Consider the following 20,107-nt stretch of genomic DNA (forward strand, 5'->3'; position numbering starts at 1 on the left):
TCCCACATACACTTAGTTGTAACCTACAATTTACAATAATTGTCAACTAAACTTTAGCCATAGTTATATTGACAACATGACTAACATGAAGCAATTTAACACAGATATTTACTTTTGAGAGATGAACTAAGGATTTTGAGCAAGATGCAGGCTTTTGCAGTGTTTTGCTATTTGTATGAATTGTTTAGAGAAATGCACTTATTGTTTTGCAAATATCGAGGATGATTCGAGAAATGTATCAAAGCGACTGAGAAAAACTTTAATGTATTGAACTTCTCACATCCACTAAAATACACCTTCATTCTCGTACTCATGCGAGTAACCGCAGTGCTCATAAAGGATTGTTAGCTTTCTCATGGCGTGTGAAGTAATTTGCCTCGTTGCTTTGTTCAAAGAACAGTATGACTTTAGTGCAGCTTTGTACATATGCAAATATAAACCTAGAAAGGATAAGGCATATTGAAAAAGAACAGATGAAGAAATCTGACGCATCTCCTGCCAAACTCTTTCTTTTCTTGATTACAGTTAAACATCTTTATAGCACAACAGATGGCTTGGCTTGTTAGCAGTCAGTAATACTCTTAGGCCCAGCAAACACATCTTAATCAAGCTGTGATCTTTCTTTAATCACACATCTTACTGGCAAACGCGCTCTGTCTAATCCGAAAAATGTGTGCTGTCTGAAACACTGGAATATTTAAAAGAAGAACAATGCCCATCTTTCAGAAAGAAGATATATAAAGCTTTTAAATGAAATGTCATATGGGTGCAGATGTCTTTAACCTGCAGCTATAGATTTTCATCACCCTTTTTTAACCTACAGAAACAGATGAGGAACGTAACTCGGACCACATTTAAACCCGGAGGTGACAGATGCATCTGAGATGAACAACTAAAGCGAGAGATGAATTTTATAAGCCGCTTAACAGCAAACAACTAATTTTCTCTAAGTGGCTCGTGTTAACTGTCAAACAGTGTCAAATCCAGGATTTAGACACCCTGTCATCCCTGCTAAGTGTTAAAGTCATGGTGTTGTACAAATGACATATATAACAGTAAACAATAGAGAAGAAAAGACAGAAGAATCTTAACCTGAATAATGAGAAGATGTTCATTTATGCTGCCGTCTTTAATGCATTAGATAGATAGATAGATAGATAGATAGATAGATAGATAGATAGATAGATAGATAGATAGACAGACAGACAGACAGACAGACAGACAGACAGACAGACAGACAGACAGACAGACAGACAGACAGACAGACAGACAGATTTGTATAACACAGTGCTCAGAGATCATACACCGCTGATTTATCTTAATGGCCTGGATTACTAACAGCTCTTTGGGTTGTGTTCATCTGATATCAAGCAACAGATTACAACACTTTAGACAGCATATGCTAGTAAAGTATTAGCAGATGAGTTCAATAAATGTTTCAGACTATTTTATTTTTTATCTTGACCCTTAACTGGCCTTTAATTCTATTATGCCATCGTTTATTTTCATTTTCTATTTTCAGAGTCAGCCATAGAGGATGTGACTTTGAAGCCTTTGACTGAATTTTACCAGACAGAGATGTGTATCAGCACCTAAACTGGTTGATTTGTCAGCTGGGTCATTTGTCAAATGGTCTGCGTCCTGAGATAAACCAGTTAGCATGAACGAGACACTTGACAGTCTGTCACACTTCACACCTGACAATCCAAATGGCTTCTGAGAACAAACACAAAAGGAGTCGTTCTTCAAAGGGTTAACACCTTTATCTCTGCAGTCTCCTCGTCTGACAAAGACCAATCAATGTTTCTGTTAGGATCCTCAATACATTTCTTTACACTCATCTCAGTAAATAATTAAGAAAAGTGTGCAGAAAACAAATCCTAATTACATTACATTTACATGTTTGGCTGACACTCTCAAATCAATGCATGCTGGGAAATGCACATTGACTCTGTGTTTTATTCAAGCTGAGAATATTCAGTTACTAATAACAATACATAACACAAACAAGTTTGTTTCAAATTATCTTTTTAGCACTAAATATATTCTTTAACATGCAACAAGAAAAATCATTTTAATATGTTTAAATCACATTCATTTAAACTTTATAAAAGGATTTGAGTTGAAATCTTGTATGTCTACATTATATAATTTCAAGCTCAATGCCTATTAAAAAATAACATAAGTTTAGGCAAGAGTCTCCAAACCTTTGCTGTAAATCTGAGATGAAGCAATAGTGTGTTGTTACTCGAGTCTGTGTCCCATTCAGGGTGTGAAGCAACTGTGACCCAATAGGGAGGGATTTGAAAGTTCATTGGTCAACAGAAGGGTTAATTTGAATAAAACAGAACTCATAACAGATAGATGAGAGCTCGTAACAGCAGATCATACTGCAGTGCAAACCTCAACAAAAACAGACTGATGCTGGTGTTTAAGAGTCTTTTCATTTAGTCGCAAACATGAAGTTCACCTGCGGTTATTTAATACTTGCTTGCATCATTTACAAAGGCTTCTGTACAACAACGAAATACTTCACATATGAGGAAGACGCGATTGGTACAGAGATTGGAAACCTTTCACGGGACTTGAAAATGGATCCGACTGAAGACCCAGAGACATCATTTAACTTCATGCAGAAGACAAGCGCATCCGTAATTCACATGAGACAGATGGACGGACTCTTAACAGTCGGAGAAACCATTGATCGGGAACTGATGTGCCACCGATCGCCGCAGTGTCTCGTAACTTTTGACGTCGTCGCCTTTTCGAAGGGAAAGTTTCAGCTCATTCACGTGGAGGTCGAGATAAAAGACATAAACGATCACGCGCCTCGGTTTGCGCGCAACGAGACGCGCATAGAGATAACAGAAAACGCGCCTTTGCTCGCTCGGTTCCCCTTGGACATCGCCGTGGACCGGGACGTCGGGGACAATTACGTCCAAAGTTACCAAATTACGCACACGAGTCATTTCGGTGTCGAGGTCAGTACCCAGGAAGACGGAACCAAATTCGCTGAACTTGTGCTGATTAAAGCACTTGACAGGGAAACCGAAGAGTTCTACACACTCGAGGTGACGGCGACAGATGGTGGGACTCCTCCAAAGTCAGGGTCGACCACCGTTTACATACAAGTGCTGGACTTCAACGATAACAGCCCAACTTTTGAACACAGCTCACTCAGAGTGGAACTAAACGAAGATTCCCCTGCCGGTACGCGCGTGCTGAAAGTTCACGCGTTCGACCCAGATGCTGGGATTAATGGAGAGGTCGTTTATGGGTTTGTCGAAGGCTCCCCATCGGAGGTGACGCGCATCTTCCAGATCGACCTCATCTCTGGTGAGGTGACCCTTAAAGACAGGGTCGATTATGAGAAAAAGAAGTCGTACGAGTTACACATCCAGGCCTCCGATTTGGGCACAAATTCGGTTTCATCCTCGTGTCGCGCGCTTGTAGACATCGTTGATGTGAACGACAACGCGCCAGAGATCACCATTAAGCCCATGACCTCCACGAGCGACGGGGTGGCGTTTATTACCGAGGCCGCGGCCGTGGAGAGCTTCGTGGCTCTGGTCAGCACCTCAGACAGCGACTCTGGAACCAATGGTTACGTGCGCACCAGTTTGCGAGGACACGAGCACTTTAAACTGCAACAAGCCTATAGCGACACATTTATGATCGTTACGACCGCAACTTTGGATAGAGAAACAATTTCAGAGTACAATCTCACAGTGGAGGCCGAGGATTTGGGAACGCCACCCTTTAAAACCATTACGCACTATACGATACGCGTCACGGACGAGAATGATAATTGTCCTTTGTTTAGCCAAACCAGTTATGATGTATCAATAGTAGAAAATAACATCCCGGGGTCATACATAACTACAACGCTTGCGAAGGATCTCGATGCTGGTAAAAACGGAAAGGTGTCATACAGCCTTGTTGAAGGCAAAACAGCCGATGGTGCTGCGCTGTCGACGTTTGTGTCCATAGACCCCGTGTCTGGGTCACTCTACACACTTAGATCGTTTAATTTTGAGACTCTTAAAGAAGTCGAGTTTACTGTTAAAGCCACTGACAAAGGCTCCCTGCCTTTATCCAGTACTGCTTTAGTGCGAATCCACGTGCTGGATGACAACGACAACTACCCCTACTTTACATATCCCGTATTAAGGAATCATACAGCTGACATCCCAATACCCCTGAACGCGCAGGCTGGTTATCTGGCTTTACGCTTGACCGCGCAAGATGAAGATGATGGAGAAAACAGTGATCTGAGCTTTCAAATAGTGGAGGATGACGCACAACTTTTCTTTATGAATAGAAAGAGTGGTGAAATTGTTTTGAAACAAAGTATGTCAGCATCATGTGGAGACATTTTGGAAGTCAAGGTTTCTGTTGTGGATAAGGGCAGAGAGCCTCTTTCAAGCACAGCAACTATTCGGTTTGTGGTGACGGACACTGGCTCCCAGGAGGACCAGGTAATTATTTTACTGCAATCTAAGGATGAAGAGACTCTAAGCTTTGAATTTGGGACAGTTGTTATTGTTGCTATAGCATGTGGGTGCACACTGTTTGTGGTGGCCATTGGCATCCTCATGGTGACTTGCACAATAAGACGGAGACGGAGAAACTATGGGAGAGATGGACTGTACGGGTCAAGCCCTCTTTCTAAGAGTGACACCACCACCTCAGATTTATACGGTGGCCCTGAATGTTTCCTTGCAAATGAAGTAGATTCAATACACCACTGTCTTTATGAAGGCAAGAGCCTGGACTTTGAGGAGAAGGTGAGTGAATTATGCTGGTCAAGTTATTTAAGGTATTTTGTTGCACATCATTCCTCTGAGACAGAGCATTAACTCTTAACATTCTGTTTTATAGCTTTTCCTGCCATGCAAACCTTTCGAACAAACATTTTTATGGCAAGATGAAAAATACTGTCTACAAAGGAGGTAAGAAGGATTGCACCAAACCAAAATTTTTTTGGAAACCTGTATAATTTCCATCCTGTTATGCTTACATTTGATTAGTGGCCTATAAATCTTAAAAATGTTGAATGTGCTCTTACACATCTGGACTGTTTTGTGCACTGTTATGCCTTTCAATGAAGCACATTGGACCAGTAAACATCTTTTTAGCCATAACTGAAAAATATAAATGTGCTTTATATGTAAATAGGTCACTTTTTGTTTCCAGGCAAAGTGAAAAATGTCTCTCTTATGAAAGGCCGTGACACATTACTCATGTCTCAGTGAATCTAGTATTCATATCTGCAGGGGAATATCAATAATCAGATAGAGATCTACTCAGCAGTCACTAACAGCTTTGATTTTACACACAGTGGCACCAGCAACACGGATCAGCTGAGCGTGAAGGACAGTGGGAAAGGAGACAGTGATTTCAATGACAGCGATTCTGACACCAGCGCAGTCGCTCTCAAGAGAAGTCTGACTACATTTCAACCAGTCAACAGAAGTACGTCCACAAAGAGTTTGGATTTGTTTATTAATAAAACACCTTAAACAAGACCAGCCCAGTCTCATGAAATGCATATAAATAGCACGGAAGTCGTGCAACGCATACTCCAAATTTCAATTTGCATGCATATGATACGCCAGTCTTTCCCTTTCACTTAATACGCCGCATCTTTTGGTGTCGTTTTATGTATTGCTTTCTCTTTTTTAAACCATTGATTGTCACTTGGGTTTGGGGTTAGAACAACTTTTTGTTACATAAAATTACACTCAAACCCAAATTAAAATGCATTGCACTGTCAGTTTTCATCTGTTTCTAGATGTTTTTTATTGTCATTTCAAGTTTAAAATGGTCAAACGTGTGCATGGGTACATGCAACTCTGACACTAGGTATCCCAAGAGGGTGGGCGATTTTTGAATAAAATAATTAATCCAACCCTCCAATGCATAGTTAAGGCCCCTTTGGTGACTTTGAGATGATATATAGTCTTTCTGTTTCCAAAAATCATCAATTGTCTTCTACTCTAACAGCTGCCATAGCACCTATCACTGAATGTTGATAGTTTGTCCGAGTGAGTGAAGGGGGCGTGGCTTAGCTATAGGTAAATTCTAACTCCACCTCCAAGCAACCATGGTTTAAAAATCGACAAAAACAGGAAGAAACGTATACATTAAATCACATCCGAAAGCAAATCCCAAATTTAACACCAAACCGGCAAGGGTTTAAAAAACTGAAATAATGCATATATGCACACAAAATTGTATTTTGGCGTTTGTATTGCATGACTTTTCGGTATTTAAACTCAAAAATACATTTAGGTTTATTTTACTTATTTGGGAAAGTGTTTTTTTGTTGTTTTTTAAAAAAAAACAATTTTGCCAATGGAGTTGAAAAGAATAGGTTGAATTTATAGGATACTCTTATTTTGCAAATAAATACATTTAAGACAATAAGTACAAGATGGTATGTTTTTGTGTTGTATATTTGCACGTCTGATTGTTTTCTTTTTTAAGGTTCATTCAACTCTGCAGGAGATTGGAGAGGCAACGCTGGAGTTATACAGACTCAGAACATTCACATCCCACCCGGGACCGCTTATACCATAGGATTCTCCCCTGCTCCAATTTACAATCTGACCCATGTTCATTCTCATCCCTGGAAAGAAATTAATAATAAAACAAATACATTACAGACTTTCTCCAGGACTGAAACACTGCTTTCTGCTCATCAGATGAGGAGAACGACAGGTGTGACTGGAGATAAATCTGGACCTGTGGTCTCAACTACATCTGAAGTTGCTACAACCTTTTAAATCTCACTTCAGATCAGAATTTAATATCCCAATAACTGCATTTATATGACTGGAGAAATCCCATTCTGGGATTTATTGGTGTAGATTATAATAACTGTAGCTTTGAATACTGGACTGGGCATTTTATAAATACTAGGTAATGTTTTAAGGTCTCTTTAAGAATGACCTGGGCAAAATTAGTCTTTACTGTGAACAGCATATTTTTGTATTTACTGTTAAATTAATTTTGGTAATTCATGGTAATTTACCAAAATTTCTGCGTGAAAGAAGCTAATTAACATAAATACGCTTTTTCTTGTTTGTATATTTTGTTTCTCTTTACTGATGTCCAAAATGATGGACTTTATGTAAATAATTTTTTTGCATTTTGCAATTTAAATAATTACATTTTAATTTAAAATTTAGTTTCAAAGCCAGTGCTTTTAGCTATAGAGCGGTGTCTTTATAAAATGTGAATCTGTATAGATTAAGCAGATACGTCCCCAGTTTATCCCCTCTTAATTTAACATTTGTTGTCATTGTTTACTCATGTAAATATAATATTCAAACAATAAATGGCCTCTTTTCAACACACCTAGCCAATCAAAAAACAATAAAAAAAAGGTCTTCCAAACTGGGATAAATATAAACGAGGAGAAGTGTATGACAGTTTCCATTTCTTTAACCACCAAAATCAACTGTTGAAGCAGGTTTTATAGAGCCTGTACTAGGGTTGCAAAGGGGTGGAATGTTTCCGGAAACCTTCCATGGAACTTCATCTGGAGAATTTTGGAAAATTCCAATTTGGCAACTTTAAACTATATCCCATACAAACATAAATAAAAATTGTGTTTGGTCAAAAGCAGACATGCATGCAAGGTAATACAAATGTTAAAGAAAAGAGGTCTTGACCGATTTGATTGTAAGTAGAACTTTAATTGATTTTTTGAGTATCACAAAAGCAAGTGTGTTAATGAATTCCCATATGTTTCCGTTAATTCCAATGGAAAGTTTCCAGTCTATAATTTTGCCCTTCTATTGTGTACTCACATCTAAAGCAACAACAATACCATAGAAAAACCATTTTGATCTAAAGATCCCGCTCTCTGGATGTTAAAGTTTGTGGGACCTTTTAGCCAAAAATAGTTCTTCTGTGGCATCATGAAGCACTTATATTTTTAGGGGGGTATAAACTGTTATGAGTGTCTTGCTTCATAGCCAAATGAAGTGTCAAAGTATTATTAAACAATGCCCACACATGAGGTCTTGATGTCCAGCCTTTGGAGCTGTCAGATTATTCTTAACATATGGTGCTTTCTGGATAATCTCTACAACAACATGTTCAAAATGAGGCTTACAAACACACACAATTAGTCATATTAGTGGTATTAAAGAGCTTGGTGTGTGAGATTATATAGATATCATCTTTTAAGAACCAGAGCCAAACCTTTCAGATGAATGAAAGAGTTTTCGGCTGGGACAGATTATAAAGTTTCTCATTCCTTTCCACAGATACCCAAAAAATATCAAAACTGGATCACAGGAGGCTTAAACAGTTTCATTATACCGTTTTAAAAACATACAGTAAGCACTGAACCAATAAAATGACAATGCAAAAAAGGCCTATGAAAGCTCACTACATGTTAGGTTGAATTTCCTATGAATGTACAGTATATATTTGACCTAATGTGTTCAGGTCACTTGTTTTAGATGATCTTTGGGTGTACAGAAAGTACTATACACATTTTACGAAGCAAATACAGAGAGATTGCTATAGAGAGACATCCATTAAAATCCATAAATTGTGAAATCATTCTGGAATAAACTACCGTAGCTGTGCCTGTTTTCATCAGGACATTCATACACAAATCATGCAGGATTACACTTTTATTATGAAGGCTGTGTAATTCCAGACAGGGAAAAGCCTCGTGCAATAAAAATGGTATGAAACATTAATCTTAACTGCTCTTTTGTTCTGCATTGTGGATTTCAGAAGAAATGTGGAGAAAAATAAAAAAAGGAAAAAATTGTTTCATTTCAGTGTGACCTAAAGGGAGGTTTTCTCTTCTGCAAATAACAAAAGCAGCAGCCCCGTGAAGCCTTTGTTAATAATTGCTCATAGCTGATAGGATATGACAGATTTCCAATTGGATATGAAGGGCAACCGCACAAAAAGATCAATACGGTATGAAATGGCTTATTGTATTCTCTCTCGGTGTTTTCAATAAGTCAGAAGAGAGGTTGGGAAGCTAAATTAGCAACAGATTTACCGTTTGAACACTTTTTTCCAAAATTGCAATTTACTACTAATCCAGAAAAAATGACAAAGTTGTTTTCTTACCACAATTGTTCAGTTTCAACCTCTGCAAGCATGAAATTATCTTGTTATTAGTTTTTAGTTTGTATTAATAGACACATTTGCATGAAAGCAACACTAAAACCTCTAAATGATATGACCTATATGCAAAAACATATACAACAAATGTCTTTTCAGAAAGAAAACATCTTATTTTTTGATGTTCATGGGGGTCTATTATAGATTTCTTAATCTGTATAATTATCTTCGGTTTCAATGAGAAACTCGAAACAAACCTCAGCAATACAAGCCAGTAGTTTAATGTCTCTAACAAAAGATAATTGATCCTTATCGTGCATTATGAGGAAAGTAAATTGCCCAATTATTTCTGCATCAGTACTCCTGCTTTGAAAGGTGGGTAATTATGTTTCTAATAAAGAGAAGACGGTAAACTTTCACAGGTGGGTTGTGCAGCCATATAGTGACATAAATAAAAACATCACTAAACTACTTCTGCATTCAGTTGGAAGGTCAAATTAAAATGTTGTGCATTTCCAAGTACCCAATTTTGTTTTCATTTTAAAATATTAAAAGATGACTAGCATGCTAAAAAAAATTTAGTGGCTGACTGAATGTGCACACAAAAATAAAACATTATCCAAACTTCAATCTCCAGCCCTAGAGCCGATGATATTATCATAAAATACTGACTGAACATAAATTGCACTGCAGCTTTTATGCGTCTTTCTTGCACCTAAATGAGTTTCTAACCAAATTTCTGCTGTTACATTTGGTGCAAGGTGCCATTTGAAGTGCTCCCCTGATGGTTTAATTGGTAAAGCAGATTTACTATAACAGCCTCTTTGGGTTTGCTATGCACAAACAAGCTGCTTTCACACGCCTCAGGTTTGACATTTTAAAACGGTAAAGCTCACATTTTAATTAAAGTGATGCATTTAGTGCATGGGCAAAAATTGTCATATGGTTGATTCAATAACTTTCTTTCATTAACAAACTGTTTTGCTTTATGCATTTACATTTATGCATTTGGCAGATGCATATTATTGCGCATTACAGTTTATAATTCATCAGTTTGTGCGTTTCCTGGGATCAAACCCATGACCTTGTTGTTGTAAGCATTCCTTACATTTTTTTATTTTACACTAACTGTGTGATTGCCATTGACAAACCATGGTTTTAATGTGGTAACCATAGTTTAACTACAGTAAGTAACCATGGTTTTTATTTGTTTTAGCTGTATAAGGGAAAACAACATTCACAAAATATACAGTGGATAAACTTTGTGTTCCAGAGCAACAGGACCACTATTTCTTTTAAATAAACGCCAACATTATTAATGCATGCAAATAAGACAAAGCAGCTATTAAGAGTGTATACATTACCTGTTTAAACATTTGAGTAATTTATACACAGTTCCTCTATGCACATACTGTACTACAGGGACCTAAGAGTCTTAGGTTGTATGTTTTCTTTTTATTTACATTTTGTCATTTACATGCAGTTGGGGAAGCAAACAAATTGAAAAGAAAACTACAGTTTTTTGCTTACTTGTCATAAGTTGAGTCTGTCAGACGTGTCAGAAACCTTAAGTACAGAACACAGTACAGCACAGTATGGGTTAAACTGGAAATATATTTACATATAACCCACAATGCCAGATAATAACACTGCATCAACATTGTACAGTACCTCATTATACTGTACAGGCTGGCTTAAAGGGTTAATCCTGCTGAAATAAGAGGGTAAACACTGCCACCATGTGTTTACAAATGAAACAACACCGTATATAAAACCACATATAAATGGCAAAAATTGTTTGTGAATCATTTTCTACAAGATTTTTTTATTAAAGGAGTAGTCCACTTTATAGATGGGGCCCATTGACAAGCTGTAGGTGTTTTTAAATTTTCTGCCATTTTCTCACTCCCGCTAACTGTCTGTATATGACATACAACTGGACAGCGACAACTACAGCAGCGGCAGAGGACATAGAGGGATTTGATGTGTTTTTTTTAAATATCGATAGTAGAGATTGAAATATCGCTACACTATCGTGGAAAAATGTATCACTATAGTTAGCTATATCGGTGTTTTTGCACACACTGTAAAAAAATTGCATAGAAATTACAATGTTATTGCAGCTGGGATGCCGGTAATTTACTGTAGACTTGTTATTTACTGGCAAGAGTTTGTTCAAAGTTAAATACATTTTAAATATTAACAAGTCTTTATCTTTACAGAATAAAACTATACAATATCAGCCTCATGCAAAGCATTCTGGGAAGCAGAAATCATCATCAACCTTTTTCTGTTTTTTGCTTCAGATTTTGTTTCCCAGAATTTTTGGCTTGATGCAATGTTTTTAGTTTTACTCTGTAAAGACAAAGACTTGTAAATGTTTAATGTTCATTTAACTTTGAACAAAATATTGCCAGTAAAAAACATACATTTAAATCTACGGTAAGTTACCAGCAACCCAGCTGCAATTTTTACGGATTTTTTTTACAGTGCAGCCCTAGTCTTAATTAGATTTTTCATTATCCAGAGGCTTTCATTGATAAATGACTAAATCCAACAGAGGGCGCTCGTGGACTTTCTAAACATGAATGAATCACCTTCAGTCTCAAACAGCTAAATAAACACACAAGATGCCCTATTTTACATCTACTGTCATTTATATACGAGAGACTGGGTGAACAGAAGTAAAGGCATTGCTGTGCGTCTCATTGTTTTTGCAGGCATGACCCAATTTAAGGGAAAAGAAACACCTAGTCAACATTTCAGCAGTAAAGCCACAGATGAAGTATGACACATGTCAAAATAATATCAGAGTATGCCTTATGAAAGCCTATAAAGAGAGTAGTCTTACCTCTTCTTTAAACACAAACATTGCAGAACTTGGTTTCCCACATTCTTGAATATTAATGAAAATTGTGCACTTAAAAACACATTGCAAACTATTGAGCAATAGCCTATAGCTGATTTTAATTATATAAAGAAACACTAATGGCCCAATTGTTACATTTTATAATGCACAAAGTAATGCATGAATCAGAGCTAATGTGCATGAGATTTTATTTAAAAACAAAATAATTATGAATTCTCGCAGCTGTTCCCTTTCGTTCACTTTTCATTAAACACATTGTCTAGCATGTTACAGATCGCTGACCTTTTATTCAGCAATAAAGACAAACAAGCCTAGAGCTCATTGTCAGTTTTTTTACTCCAACATCTCTGAAGCTGATTGGAGTTGAATGTTTAGTGGCTTTAAACTTAGACAAATATGTCTAAGTGTATGTTTCTTTGAAGTGTTAGAGAATGATGTGTTGTAGACAACTTGTCAAGATACTCGTTATAGAGCTGGGTTTAAATGGCTCAATTTTGGAAAGAATACCAAAATCAACAACCCTATATGCCCAAATTTATGAAAAATCTAATTATAAAATGTCCAGATTTGGAGATACCCCTGCCTGGTCACGCTCCATGCAAGGAATGATGCAAGAGCATGAGATTCGGGTGTCATCAAATTGCCTTCCACATTCAGGCAGAGGTGTGAGTTTATTGTAGTGAATCTACTATTCTTCAATCATGTAATTGTATACACCCGCTTTTGGTATACAAATGTTATATAAATGTTAACGTTACGGATTGTTTTGTTACAATGGTTTGTTTTCTTTCTCCACAATTGCACTTTAAAAATATTTGGGTTGGTTTGGTTACACTAAACCTATGCTGGGCTGTTTCAACCCATAGCTGGATAACAAAAACAGTGAGTATAGATTATTTATATATTTATACCCGGTATATGTTCATTTTATGAGTTAAACCAACCCAAAATTTTTCAGTATGGATTGCATTTGGTTGTGTGATATATCCAGAGCTAATATCACTGCACTTGTTAACATAATTAAATAAGAATTGATTTAGTATCCGGTTTTACAGCTCCTGTAATCTTGTGGGGTTTTAAAAGAAGGGAGCAGTTGTATTTGCTGTTCTGCCATAGACAGAGCTATAAGACCAAACAGAGAAAGAAAAGAAAGAAAAAAGATCAGCCATGTGACAGTGACTACAGGTGGTGTCCCCACGAGACTGAATGATTGCTGTTATACTGAACAGATGTGACAGAGCGCATATGTTTCTGCAACACACAACCCTATAGCCAAGAGATCTAAAATTATATATAAACAAATAAATAAATAAATATGTGCTCTTTCACATCTGTGCCGGCAACATATATATGCATGGCCTACATGAAACAGCCCACACTATCTGACTATTGAGCAAGTCTTACAAATTCACTGACTTATTTCTATGTTGTTATCGGTAGCACTTTACTTTACAGATCGGGTAATGTGATGGTAATGTGTAATTTTCTGGTAATTTATTTTTTTAAATCACATATTAAAGTGATTAGTGTGCCATTTCCAGCAATGACAATGTAAATCGTGTTGATTTTCAGGTATAATACAATTTGAACAGTTGTAGTGAATATTTACTTATTGAAATGATAAAGGTTCAGGATTACTTATTGTGCAGCAATATTTATGTAATTACACCAGGTGTTATAAAGGAGTATCAGTGATCAAAGAGACTTACCCAAGTCATTGTAGTAGTTAAATGGTAATGTAAAATTCTATTACTACCTTGAAAGGAATGAAGTAATTTCACAGAAACTACACGATATCAGGGCTGTAAAATGGAGAAGCACCTATTTCCACTTAATTACTAGTTATTACCATCTGCTAGTTAAATAGACTGCCATATGCTGTAATTGTTGAATAATACATATTCACTACATTTTATTATACATTTAAATCAACGCAATTTACATTTTTATTGTCTGGAAACGGCACAGTTATTGTCTTGATATTGCACAGTAATTACTTGAAATATGTGGTTTAAAAATACAATGAAATTATATATTACCATAATATTACCCATATTACCGATCTGTGAAGTAAAGTGCTACTTATCTGTAAAAAACTTCTCCCACTATGAGCATGACTCTTTTCTAGAGATATCAAGTCATTTTGTGATTAACTTTGTTTTGCAAATCACATCATATGATTTCTTTTTTGCATTATATTGCCCATATTTCAAGCACTATCTCTATTATTTGATCATTGAAGTGTTCTTATTTTGTTCAGTTATTTTGCTTGGAAGGTGTGCTTGTTTTAAAATGTGATGTTTTGTGATCTGATCATGCAGTGACAGTCATATATAAACACACAGTGGAAGCCATACAGTCACTACTTTTACTTGCTGCGTCATGGTCATTCGGGAATAGCTGATAACATTTTTGTCATTAGTAAGATATCACCCTGGACCATAAAAGCAGTCATAAGTGTCAATTTGAAATGTATACATCATATGAAAGATGAAAAGATAAGCTTTATATTGATGTATGGTTTGTTAGGATAGGACGATATTTGGCCGAGAAACAACTTTTGGACAATTTAGAATCTGAGGGTGCCAGTACAGAATGTTGAGAATATTGCATTTAAAGTTGTCCAAGTGAAGTCCTTAGCAACACATGTTACTAAATATAAATTCATTTTTTATATATTTACGAAGGAAATTTACAAAATATCTCTTCATGGGACGTGACTGAGAAGGGTCCACATGTGTCCGTATCTCTTTTTCAATGCGGTACGCGTAAATCTTATTCGATTAACGCGATTTTTTTTTTCGTCATCATTATCATCATCATCAGGCAGATCTCTCTCTCTCTCTCTCTCTCTCTCTCTCTCTCTCTCTCTCTCTCTCTCTCTCTCTCTCTCTCTCTCTCTCTCTCTCTCTCTCTCTCTCTCCCTCTCTCCTCCCACATTTGTGGGATGTATCTGCTTGTCCTCGCGCTGTTACTGTATTCAGAGGAATGTAAATGTCTGTCGGATCATCATCGTCATCATCAGTGGATCATCGGCGACCACACGACACGATGAGACGCGTCAAACAAACCAAAAGCGCATCCGATAAATAAAATCCTCACAGATGAGACTTACATTTTTCTTTGCGGTCCATGCAGGTAAGATTACATCTACATTAAGATTTACATAACTGTTGGGTGAGTTGCCATCTATTTGACATGATCGGTGAAATAACTGACAGAAGTTATCATTGTATGAGATTGGATGGAGAGAGAGAGAGAGAGAGAGAGAGAGAGAGAGAGAGAGAGAGAGAGAGAGAGAGAGAGAGAGAGAGAGAGAGAGAGATTTCAATAGAGATGAACACATAGTGACATTGTGTGTGTGCGCGCGCACACGGGTTGGTATATGTTTTGTGTGCGTGTGTGCGCGCGAGCGCGTGTATGTCTTAAGTGACAGTCTGATGCCTCATGTGTGTTTGTATGTTGTTGAGTCCCAACAGGTGAAGCAATGACTTCTGTGTTCATATTACTACTTCATAAGTCTTTCTTTCATTGCTCGTAGCATGCAGCAGGTAACCTACAGTTACTAAACCCAATATGAGACATCTACACACCTTAGAGCAATGCTTTTTACACTGAATGACCTATAACTATATCACCATGAACTGCATTGACCTTACTATATTAAAAGCAAATGAATGTTGATATGGCATACAGAATCGCTGAATAAGAAGATTTTTCTCTCTATTAAATGCTTGAATAGCTTCATGTTTCTGTCTGTCAATAATTGACTGCACAAGCACATTTTGTGCAGATTAACTTCTAATGTGGTCTAGGAAACATTTATAATCTCGCATAAGTTTTCATTGATGAGATGATGCATGACTCTGATTGGACAAACAGCCTTGTAAAACATATGGAAAGTCCACGAGCCAATTTATCTGGTTTGTTGCCTTACAATATTTGCATTCAGCATCACGTTAACATGTTTTCGTTTCTGTTTAGGTGACAGAATACATCTCTGCTCGACAAACATCCGTCATCGTAAACATGCATATGTGGATATTGGCCATATCATCTTTTTCAACGCTGTTCAGCCTTATTGAGATGTTTGACGTTTATGGAGATATATGTAGAGGATTGTGTGTCTGTGAGGAGAGAGATGGGATTCAGACAGCCAGCTGTGAAAACAGGGCAATTCACAATCTTTCAAATGTCACGCCTTTACAGTTGAATTCATATCATCTTCTGCTCACGGGCAATCTGCTGAAGAAAATCTCACTGGATGATTTTGTTAACTATGAGGGACTCACCGTTTTACATCTAGGAAACAATGATATATCCGAAATCGAACCTGGGGCGTTTAATGGACTCCAGGGATTAAGGAGACTGCATCTAAACAATAACAAAATTGAAGCATTACAGGACGATACGTTTCTTGGACTGGAGAGCCTGCAGTACCTACAGATGGACTACAATTACATCAGCAACATCGAACCAAACGCCCTGAGCGGTTTACAACAGTTAGAGGTGTTTATTCTGAACGACAACTTGCTATCTTCTTTGCCGGTCAACATTTTTCAGTATGTTCCTCTAACTCATCTCGACCTAAGAGGAAACCAACTCAAAGTGCTTCCGTATAGCGGCCTTCTGGAGCACCTGAGTCACATCGTGGAGTTACAGCTTGAAGAAAACCTGTGGAATTGCTCTTGCCAACTCATCGCTCTCAAAGCTTGGCTCGAGAGCATCTCCTACACGGCATTAGTTGGAGACGTGGTGTGCGAGACGCCTTTCCGGCTGCACGGTCGAGACCTCGATGAGATCTCCAAGCAGGAGCTGTGTCCCCGGAGTGCCATCGCAGAATATGAAATGCGTGAGGAACCTGCTCACAGCAGCGAGGTCCTCTTTAGGACCACGCCAGCAACGGTGATGGCTGCATTCGCGTCCTCAACAATCTTACGGCCCTCGAAACAGCCGAAAGGCAGCCGTTCGTCAGGAAAACTGCGAGTTAAACCCACTTCTCGCTCATCCTCCAACAAACCTCATAATTATGGCCCGATGTTGGCCTATCAGACCAAATCTCCCGTGTCCCTGGATTGCCCCAACGCGTGCACTTGCAATCTCCAGATCTCAGACTTGGGTTTAAACGTTAACTGTCAAGAAAGGAAAATCGAGAGCGTTTCTGATCTCAATCCCAAACCGTACAACCCCAAGAAAATGTACCTCACGGGAAATTACATCTCTTCTGTGTGCAGTTCAGACTTCGCCGGTGCGACCGGATTAGATTTGCTTCACTTAGGCAACAACCGTATAGCCGTCATTCACGATCGAACGTTTGGTCAGCTAATACATCTGAGGAGGCTTTACCTGAATGGAAACCTATTAGAGCGCCTGACCGAGGAAATGCTGTACGGGTTACAGAGTCTCCAGTTTCTGTATCTGGAATACAATGTCATCCGAGAGATCGCGCAAGGCGCCTTTCAGCAAGCGCCGAATCTTCAACTGCTTTTCCTCAACAACAACCTTCTCAAGACGTTACCGGTGGGAATCTTTGACGGATTAAATCTGGCTCGACTAAGTCTGCGTAGCAACCACCTCCGCTCTCTGCCGGTCGCCGGCGTTTTAGAGGAGCTAACATCGCTTGTGCAAATAGATCTGTTCGAGAACCCGTGGGATTGCTCTTGTCTCATTTTGGACATGAAGAACTGGTTGGAGCAGCTCAGCGCCGGCACCGTGGTGAACACCATCGTTTGCGAATCTCCGCTCGGGCTCTCAGGAGAAGATATGCGCTATCTTCCATCCTCTCATCTCTGCCCAGAAAACTCAAATGTTCAGTCTACCATTGAACCACCCTCGGAGGAATCTTTCCCTGGCAGTACCATCACCTTAGAAACAGCCTTGGATTATGACACGCAGCATCCTGCAGTCCCTCTCTCAGTTCTTATTCTCGCCTTATTGCTCATTTTTATATTGTCTGTTTTTGTCGCCGCAGGTCTCTTTGCTGTCATAATGAAACGCCGCAAAAAGTCTGAGCGCTTGGCTTCGCTCTCCACCAACGCGAGCTCCTTCAATGCGATTTATGACGACGGTGCAACAGGAAAGTCTAGAATGTCCGCGGGCCATGTCTACGAGTACATACCACCTGCAGCTGAGAGTCTCGCAAAACACATCCCATATAGTCCCAGTGAGGGAAACGCAACCGAGGGTTACAGAGACTTTGAAGAACTCAACAGAGTTCTGACAGCCAGCTCAGATGAAGAGGTGAGGAGCGATGCGATCAGTGCCGGCACTCCGGATGCCCTCAACAGACACTCCCCTCTTCTGGATGACAACTACTTTTACAGAGATATCTTGGCGAGAGACCCGCAAGCTTCTTACAGGGGTAATTTAGCATGCAAACACAGCACACATGCATCATCTCACTGCGTGCCAGACTTCGATGCGAGACAACAATACTTAAATCCAGACGGGATACAGCAGGCCGCTGCGTACTGCTCTACGCCAGCCAACGTCTACACGGAGCCCGGTCGAAGCGAGTACTGGGAACTGAAAGCAAAGCTTCACTTTAAACCAGACTATCTGGAGGTTCACGAGAAAAGAACAACCTTCACCCAGTTTTGAAGTACACGTATGCCCTACTTTTTTAAATATTGGAGTTTGGGTTGAGAGGAAACTCTTATCTGAGAGATCGTGGGGTAAATATATCCAAAAACATGCTTGGGTCATGTTTTCCCCAGAAAACTAAATAAAATTGTGTTTTGCATCAAAAAAATTAAGTCTATTTTTGTACTTTTTCTGAAATTAGGCATATGCCTACCCAAATATTATGTTATGTTATGTTCATTAAATAATTTACAGAAGCAAACTTATTTTACCCTTTTAGTTTGGGGATACATGCTTGTCTTTGTTTATTAAATATTCTCATATGTTGTGTGTATCAAAAAGATGAAAAAACTCCTCTTACTAATGTCAGATGTCGTGATTATTCACATGTATGTCATGCTGTAATGCTTTTCCTACTTTATTATTAAAAGGGACAATCTGTTTCATTGCATTTTTCATGTAAATGTAAATTGTATGTTTTTCATAAAAGATCTTATATCATGCATCAGCCCTGTAAACCTTTGCGCTTTTGCACAACTGTAAATTAAATCAAGAACATGTTTTATCAAATTTATTTGAATAGTTCATAAATTAAAGATGACTTTATAAAAGTGGCAGTGTAGGAAATGTGTTTTTTTTCTGATTTGAAGGTTTATGTATCTTTATGGTTTTTAATGTGTTCTTTATCTACAAGGCTTATGAAAGTACAACATGTATATAGTCTATAGCCTGCAGGTCACACCGGCTGTGCAATATTGTCAACTCCCTTTAAATGTTCCTGGCATTTAAACACCCACGTCAGCTAATGAGAAACGGCATGAATGCGTGGAGAGAGAGAGATGACAACTACAGGGATACTTGTAAGCCAAATATTAAGTTCCTCCTCCTCACTTTTTCACTTTCCATCGGGCTTTTGATGCGTGACTTGCGAAGGAAACAACAATTCAGCCCTCTTTTTACACGAGGGGTTGTTATTGAGCAGATGCCAATGAAAATTTCATGCAGTGCTTTAGGCGGACGCGAGACGTTGTTATGCAAAAACAATACAGTTGCTGCGGTGCATAAATGTTTCTTCTTGTTTTGTAGCTAATGTTGAAGTAACAGCAATTATTTCATTCTTTGTCATGAATGCATTGTCACTGTGTCATATGATATTTAATTTCTGTGGTTATGTGCAAATTGACAAAACAACGTATTGGCAAACATGTCTTGTGTTGCATTCTGCTGAAGAAAATGAAATGTTTTGTGAAAGTATACCGTATACATAGAAAGGATGTCCCTAAATTAACAGTTTTCTCAGTTGCTTTGGAGCATTTCTTGAATCATTCTTAACATTTGTGAAATAATGCGTGCATTTCTCCAAACATTTTGTACAAACTGCACAACATCATGGATGTCATGCAAAAGCATGTAACTTGTTCAAAATCCTTAGTTCTTTCTTTATTCTTCACGCCATTTCAGCATCTTTGGCTATATTCATGGTGAGAGCCAGTTAATCCATACACTGGTTTGGGGATTCACCAAACTTGCATGTTTTTGGCCTGTGGGAGGACA

At 38.3% G+C, this 20,107-nt stretch overlaps 2 protein-coding genes across 2 annotated transcripts; both read left to right on the forward strand.

Annotated features, from left to right (window-relative positions):
• Window positions 1–2,408: 2,408 nt before the first annotated feature.
• Window positions 2,409–6,964, forward strand: pcdh8 (protocadherin 8). The gene is made up of 4 exons (XM_065251417.1): window positions 2,409–4,787; window positions 4,882–4,952; window positions 5,342–5,475; window positions 6,490–6,964. The coding sequence occupies exons 1-4, from the start codon at window positions 2,460–2,462 to the stop codon at window positions 6,786–6,788; spliced, it is 2,832 nt and encodes a 943-aa protein (XP_065107489.1). The 5' UTR covers window positions 2,409–2,459; the 3' UTR covers window positions 6,789–6,964.
• A 7,955-nt stretch (window positions 6,965–14,919) lies between these two features.
• Window positions 14,920–19,677, forward strand: slitrk5b (SLIT and NTRK-like family, member 5b). Its single transcript, XM_065252377.2, has 2 exons — window positions 14,920–15,109; window positions 15,956–19,677. The coding sequence occupies exons 1-2, from the start codon at window positions 15,104–15,106 to the stop codon at window positions 18,569–18,571; spliced, it is 2,622 nt and encodes an 873-aa protein (XP_065108449.1). The 5' UTR covers window positions 14,920–15,103; the 3' UTR covers window positions 18,572–19,677.
• The last annotated feature ends 430 nt before the right edge of the window (window positions 19,678–20,107 follow it).

This window comes from Paramisgurnus dabryanus, chromosome 15 (genome assembly GCF_030506205.2).
Source record: "Paramisgurnus dabryanus chromosome 15, PD_genome_1.1, whole genome shotgun sequence".
Lineage (NCBI taxonomy): Eukaryota > Metazoa > Chordata > Actinopteri > Cypriniformes > Cobitidae > Paramisgurnus > Paramisgurnus dabryanus.